Raw genomic sequence first — 6,851 nt, 5'->3', positions numbered from 1 at the left:
TCTCTGTTGCGGCGATCCACAACATCTTGAATCCAATCATGTGTTGTGGAGACCTCAATGTGTCTTTAACGACCACCTAGATAACTGAAAAGCCGAGGTTCGCTTGCTCTATGTAATCTACCTAAGAACAGGGCTCCGACTGCAGCAGCGTGATCTCTCCCGACTTATGCCCCAGGACAATGTAATTGGCAATTGTGTCCCACGAGGACACTTCGTACAGTGGCGAGAGCGCTAGGAGCTTTTCCTGCGTTTCTGTGCGTACCACCCACTGGTCCTCGCCTTCTTTACAGCTTAAGTACAGAACTTGCTGTTCTAGCCGCCGAATTTGGCAGGGCAGGGCCGCCATTTTCGGGTGTCTCGACAGTGCGGGGCGCTTGGTCACAGCCAGGTACTTGGTACCTTACCACAGCTGCCTCCCTCCAATCAATTCAGGCTGCAGAATCCACAACCCCATTAGGGGTGGAAGCTGGCGGCGCGCCCCGTGCCGCCTCGATGTCTTGCCAAGGCACTAACCAACAAGTGAAGGTAGAAAGTAGAGCACACGAGCGCGGCGCAAATGGCGACTTGCCCCGCAGAGCAACCATGTGTTCAGTTCCAGAATCTCTCATTGAAGCCCTTTGCCGCATCGCCGCCCTGATCGCCTGTCACGATCCGGACATCTTGCCCGGATTCGTTCCCGGTAACCGTAGTCTTTCGTCCAGCTACCCTGTGCTAATTCTCCACCTCGATGTTGCCCGTCATGATGCGCGCCTGGCCAACCGTGATATTATTGTAAATTCAGGTTTCACCGCTGCCTGGCTTCGTACCGCCGGGCTTAGTATCACTGTGTTGCTTGGTAGCATAACGGGAATTCTTTCCTTGGGTAACCATCCCTCTCTGGCCTACCCTGTCTGGCGAACCAGGGTGCTGGCAGATGCTCCCTTGATTTGCGCAGAGCACCCCGCCCGGCGGCCATTGTAAGGATCGATTGGCCACCGAAGTAAGCCGGGGTGAACAAGGCTGGGGCACAGACAAAATGCCGGCCAAGCGTTTGCCTAGGCCGGGTACTCGCCAGTACCGGCCGGGAAAGGCTTGCCAGGCATCGCCAAAGCGGTGTGCCGCTACTACCATCTCATACAAACGTTAGCCTTGGGGCCAGACCGGCTGCTGCCGGCAGATGACCATTGCAAATCCCCGCTCCATCCAAATTTTGGGTACTCATGACAGGTTCAGGCACCAGAGGGAATAAATAAGTACAGCTCAAACGCCCCTCTGATCGTGTCGCCTACACACCCTCCTTTATCCCCGCTCTCCCTCGGCCTATAATGAACCGACCTGTGTCTATGGCCCAAGACGCTTTGCCAGATGATCGCACACTTACACGGCCCATTGAACAATGTCTGCCCCTACCTATTACCCCAGGTCAGCCGCCTATGACGGGTGTTATTGATAAGAGGTTTCTTGCTAGTAAGCCCCTACTATTGATGCAACAACAACTATAGATACAATACAGATATAGAACGTATACTAACAAATATACAGCAACAAAAGAGGTGCATACAGCTAGTACAACCTTCTGGAAGTCACCAGGGCGCTCGAACCGTACAACGCGGAGCTATTTAATCGACAGTTGAGGATTTTGCCAAACCCGGCTCTATGTTGAACTGGGATGAAGACCACTGGGGAATCTGGGCAGAGAGAAGCCGAAATTTATTTTTCCTTTTCTGAGGGCCCACATGACATAGGACCCTTCTTGCAGTGCTTTGGAACATGTAGTATAAAAAGGGCAACAGCCCAGTTCTAGAACAAGGGGAACAATAATAATGTATATTGGGAGCAATTGAAGCAGTGCTTTGCAGCCCTCCTTTTCGACGATTGAGTAACCATAGGTAGGATCGTTCTGATCTGATCAGACGGAGGTTATATTCTGTTGACAAGAAGCAGGCGCAAGCTGCTGACGAGCCAACGTGTCCTCCCCTCTGTTACGACAATACGACCACGACCAGGTGTTGAGCAGTCTACACGGTGTTGTGGTGTGTGTGATTTCCGAACCGGTTCAATGTAACACCCAAAGTCCGTTTGACACTGGAGTCTCAGGAGGTGATCTCTACCTTGAGAACTCCAACGTGGTTGTCCAAGTCTGGCCGAGTCTCTTCGGCAGGTTTGGAGTTGGCATCTCGCCCTCTTTGCAGCCGTTGGAGACCTGTCTCGAAGCTCCAGCTGGTACTTGGCGCCGTTCCCTGGGGATTTGCCGCGGTCAACGGGGCCCGGCTCTTTCGATCCTCGTAGTATCCCTGAAGCCCCCACTCCTTACTCACAAAGCTATGGCGAACTGACCGTCGACTTTGCAAGCCCAGGGGTGACGGTGTCTCTGGGAAGTAGGGAGACAAATTGATCGTGTGTTTACGCCCGTCCATTGAGCCTGGTGAGGTGAATTGTGATATGTGAGTATGTAAGAAGCGACTGTCTGAGTACGGGCTTTTGACTTGTCGCCTTTGGTTATTGCGGACAAAGGTCTCTATAGAACAATACCATACCGGACTTGGTAAGAGGCCAGATCGTGGCATATATGCATCAAAGAGCGATATTGGCTCTTTGATGATCCTCGAATTAGGAAGATGCCAAAGCTAGAGCGGTTGAGTAGCGCATCAAATGGTTCCATCCTAGCTGTAGATACATTTAACTAAAGGAGGAGGGCATCCCACCGTTCCCGCATCATCATCAGCAATACCGGGTCCATACCTGGACCTGCTTCGTCTCCCGAGTCCCTATCTACTTCTCTACCTTCCCCCCGACCTCCGACGGGGATTTGAGCCCCAAGCTATAATTCTTTCTCTTCTCCTTGGCTTTGGGGAGCACCGTTGGTGAGACGCTTGCCACCATTTTGCTCGCTCGGTTTTTTCTGTAGTGTATGTTGGCGCTGACGTACTGTGTTGCCTGTTAGTATGCCAACTCTGGCCACCTGGGCCAGGCCCGGTGGCATTCAGTCCCTTTCTCGCGATTCCCACAACCTCCAGAAAACAGGGACGCGCGGATGTAAGTGCGCCCCTCACGATCAATCTAATATGCTGGTCGGTCTTCGTTATTGGCCCCGCTGTCTCAACTTTAGGATATATACGTTGGCCAAGGCATCCTCAAGTCGAATGTTTCTGCAATGCGTACTAGCCAATCCTGCCTCCACCGTTGAACAGGCCTACCTCCACCGTTGATACCAGTCTCTTGGATACTACCAGACATGTACAGTCTAATGGAAGCCTCCAATGCGAGTATACTATATGGAGATGGCTCAAACCTTACACCAGCCTGGGACCATCGTGAGGATGGCGGCGTTTGGGACAACAGGGTCGACTTAGGAGACGCAGCACACTACCACTACAACGGCAGTCTTCCTACTCTCGCTGGACTTTCTGCGGACGACGAGCATATGTTCCGAGTCTCCCTTGGCACACCAAGCGCATTAGACACGCCATTCCCATTGCTTACGTGCGTATCCAACAAACAGCAGCCCGAGATCAGTCGCTCGCAATTGCGATACCCCGTTTTGGAACCTTTGGTTCCTTACTTGACTGGTTCAATCGATCTTACATTAGCCTACGACTTGCTAGAACGCTACTTTGAGAGCCGGCCGCTAACCCCGCTATACCCCTTGTCGCCTTACGTCTTGTGCTTCCTCTACCGAAGACGCTCGTTCTTGAATGGTAGTCGGCCTCGCCAGTGCAAAGCTGTTCTTCTGTCGAGCATGTTGTGGGCCGCTGCCGAGATGAGCGAGTCATCTCTTCTTGCAGGGCACCAGCACGTCCGTCGCCAAGTTTGCGACAGGCTGAAACTGCTGACCTTAGCGCTTGCCCAGATAGACGTCCCCGCCGGTAATGTAGACGATGTAGTCGCCTGCATCTACTTGGCTACAGTGGGATCTGCCCTCGAGCATGAGGGTAGTACTTGGAGTAATGCCGCGTGTTCACTGGCGCGGGAACCGGCTGGCTGCGGCATACGGCACCTACATGGTGTATGTATTGCGCATCCTGCTCACTCGTGGGCACTGGGAAGCCGACCTTGTCGACAACAGCGATCGGGGATTGTGTTTGGCTTTCTTTGACGCCGCTACACATACGCTCTCCGCGGCGAAGGCCGTTAGCGATATCTTCAAGTTGGACCCCGGCTTGGAGCTGATGCCGTTCTTCTTCAGCATCTTTCTCTTTCGGGGTTCCTTTCCACTTCTAGTATTTGCCACCAGGCCGCAGTTCCAGCAGCTGCCAGGCCTCGACCAGTTGTACGTCGTTGCACTCCGCGCTCACGAAGCTTGCATAGTTACGGGATCAGTGTCGGCCTCGCCGCATCGGCTGGCACTATGGAGTTGGTGGGGGATGCAACCGTTCCACACCTGGAGCCGTCCTGGAGGAGATGAGAGTGGACAAATACCGGCCTGTTCTCCGATGCCGACGCTTTATACATGCAGCCGGCTCCGACGATACATACAGGGGTCGAAGTATCTGCTTGTCGTGGAGGCCCGGAGATCAGGACGTTTTCCGTTTGCCCTACCTCAACCTAAGGACGATGAGAATGCAATATACGAAATCGGGGCAATACCTACATGATGGGGATGGCTTCAGCCCAAACGCGTACCTTGTTGAACCGGATGATCTTGCTTTGGCCGTCCGATTCGAATGCGCCCCTGGACCGACAGATGTTAAGGGACTATCAGGAGATCCCGTGGGTGTAAGGATAGGTTGTGCTGTTTTTAATTGTGTAGCAATGCAGTTCAGATAAATTGACACTTTCCATTCTTGTGTGAAAAATCCACGCGATCTCTCTGCATCATAAATACCGTATGGGCCACTTGCTTGGAATAACCGCTTCAGGCCCGGGGAGGCCATTCTATGTGGGTTTAATATGCTCCACGACAACAAAGCAGAGGGGCGGGTGACGTCGCGAAACTTTCACGCCGAAGCACGGCGTATCGCTCAACGAAAGATTGGATCAGCGACACGAGGTAAGTTGTTTTTCGTGGCGCATCCGTTGAGCTTACCGTCTCATCGGGCTCATCGAACATGATTGAGTTCTGCCACTTGGTACGTACCTTTTCTGCCACACGGTGCTTCTTTTTGCCGCTGAAATCACGGTCCTGTATTTTCCAACAAGGGCTTTTCAAGCACTACTTCCCAATGTTCTCACCAGCCGGAAAATGGCACATGTAAACGTCACGTGATCAAGGTATGAATATCGGCTCTATTTCATCTACCGACGACCATAAGGCGCCCTGCGTGAAGTTTATATAGGAGTCGTGCCACCTTCTTGTGGAATGCCTCTAGTACCTCTGGACATTTCTCGAAATGGGCGGTGGGTTCCCAGGAATTGTGCCGAGGAAAGGAGCAGGCCTACATTGCAGTCTATCAACAAAAACGAGTACACTCTGTCACCGTCACCAAGAAGCCTCGCTCCACTTGCTCGTCGATGCGGCGGTGCGGGGGCGGTCAGAGCCGGCATCCGCGGTTTCAAGCTTCAGGGACTTGCTCCGAGACGAATTTGATGTGGGGGACCTTTTCTCCACGTGACATCGAGAATGCTGCGTTACACCCTTAGGCCCGAACGCCAGAGTTTACCCTCCCGAATGGATTGGTTTTGCCGATCAGCTGTCTCAGTGGGCAGAGAGCTGGGATGGAAGAAATGGGAATCGGCACGGGCGTGGAGGAGGCACCTAGAGGAATGATTACATCCTATGAGTGCGGTAATGTGATGGCGCCCGGAAGTCCACCCCGGTTGGCATATAGTCTCAGAGGCAGCTAGAGAAGTCGGAAGACTGGACCAGGAGAAAATAGGGATCCCTCCTCCTCCAGAGGAAGTGTTGGATTCTTTCATGCATGAATTTCTGAATTTACGCGAATAATAGGACTAGGAGGTTCTTTCCCCAGCGGCTCCTATCTTGCCTGCACATTCGTTTACTTCTCCCTCGCCCACCACGGTCTCTCGCCCTTCCGCTTCCCCAGCCGTCGGGCCTATGAAAAAGGTGGTAATAGAAAATAAGATCTCCTGTCAGTGGTTGAATGCCCGTCTCCCCGCTGAGGTGAAGGACAAACCCACAGTGCCATTGAATCCGATGTGTCGTATCGCTGTCCCAGACGCAAATTAATACATCTATTGCGCCCTTGAAAAGTGGCACCATAAGACTAGTTTCATCCTTCTCTATCCACGCTCTGCTTTTGCCATCCTTGGACTAGAAGAATTTCAGGACATAGGCAGGGTACTTGATGAACTTCCCGTGCGCCTCTGTCGTTGCCGGTGAGCTGGATTTGAGACCGACGGAAGTCGAAGATGTCTGAATCGGCAGTCATACGACGTCACCACATCACGATTCTGGGAACTGGCGATTTTTAGGTCGCAGGAATAACAAAGACCAGAAGAAGTTCTCGAAAATACTCGAACAACGACGGATATAAATTAACGGCGCCTCCCAGACCCTTTTCTGTGGCACGCTATGATGAAAAATCAAGAGACAAACTCAGTGCGTGATCAATGTTCTAACAGATGCGTCGGTTTTGTCCGAAACGCTATAACTGACACTCGTCCGGATGAACTGCCGATAACGATTGTTGATGGCGCTACGGCCGAGCATACCGGCCGATATTCTGGGGGCAGCCAAAGCCAGTTTTCCGAGCCCCTCGTGACCCACCTGCCATTCGAGCTTACACCGTAGTCTTGACGTTGGAGAGTTGGCGAAGCAGTTCTTGACGGTGCCAGGTGGAGGGTGTATGGCGGCGGCATAGCTAGATCGATAGTACCAAAATCCGTCTGGAGATGTGAGCCGGTAGGAGTAAATGATATGGCATAGGGGATTCTGTCAGTATTGAGCGTCTGCGTGCATCTCCCTGTCGCCG

General features: G+C 52.6%; 3 protein-coding genes across 3 annotated transcripts in view; 2 read left to right on the top strand and 1 right to left on the bottom strand.

The window, feature by feature from the left end:
- The first annotated feature begins 1,057 nt into the window (after positions 1-1,057).
- On the top strand, positions 1,058-1,824 carry N656DRAFT_785401 (uncharacterized protein). The gene is made up of 2 exons (XM_064816375.1): positions 1,058-1,446; positions 1,522-1,824. Exons 1-2 carry the CDS (start codon positions 1,305-1,307, stop codon positions 1,611-1,613), a joined length of 234 nt encoding a protein of 77 aa, XP_064664865.1. The 5' UTR covers positions 1,058-1,304; the 3' UTR covers positions 1,614-1,824.
- A 3,417-nt stretch (positions 1,825-5,241) lies between these two features.
- On the top strand, positions 5,242-5,706 carry N656DRAFT_785400 (uncharacterized protein). Its single transcript, XM_064816374.1, has 2 exons — positions 5,242-5,507; positions 5,619-5,706. The coding sequence occupies exons 1-2, from the start codon at positions 5,310-5,312 to the stop codon at positions 5,676-5,678; spliced, it is 258 nt and encodes an 85-aa protein (XP_064664864.1). The 5' UTR covers positions 5,242-5,309; the 3' UTR covers positions 5,679-5,706.
- A 606-nt stretch (positions 5,707-6,312) lies between these two features.
- Positions 6,313-6,851, bottom strand: part of N656DRAFT_515039 (uncharacterized protein) — a 3,391-nt gene continuing 2,852 nt past the window's right edge. The window contains exon 3 of the mRNA XM_064809925.1: positions 6,313-6,851. This exon is cut by the window's right edge and continues 1 nt beyond it. Within this exon, the coding sequence (XP_064664863.1) occupies positions 6,487-6,851 (365 nt within the window). The 3' untranslated portion in view covers positions 6,313-6,486.

Source organism: Canariomyces notabilis (assembly GCF_033297395.1).
Source record: "Canariomyces notabilis strain CBS 508.74 unplaced genomic scaffold N656scaffold_45, whole genome shotgun sequence".
Taxonomy (NCBI): Eukaryota; Fungi; Ascomycota; class Sordariomycetes; order Sordariales; family Chaetomiaceae; genus Canariomyces; species Canariomyces notabilis.
Note: the sequence above shows the minus strand (reverse complement) of the source record. Positions and strands in the feature narration are given on the sequence as shown.

What these genes read in the sequence shown, in the direction of transcription:
- N656DRAFT_785401 (XM_064816375.1), top strand. Translation starts at nt 1,305, where the DNA reads ATGAACCGACCTGTGTCTATGGCCCAAGACGCTTTGCCAGATGATCGC. An exon ending in TGATAAGAGGTTTCTTGCTA is followed by an intron (nt 1,447 to 1,521) that starts GTAAGCCCCTAC and finishes ACAAATATACAG; the next exon opens with CAACAAAAGAGGTGCATACA.
- N656DRAFT_785400 (XM_064816374.1), top strand. Translation starts at nt 5,310, where the DNA reads ATGGGCGGTGGGTTCCCAGGAATTGTGCCGAGGAAAGGAGCAGGCCTA. An exon ending in TGCTCCGAGACGAATTTGAT is followed by an intron (nt 5,508 to 5,618) that starts GTGGGGGACCTT and finishes CAGCTGTCTCAG; the next exon opens with TGGGCAGAGAGCTGGGATGG.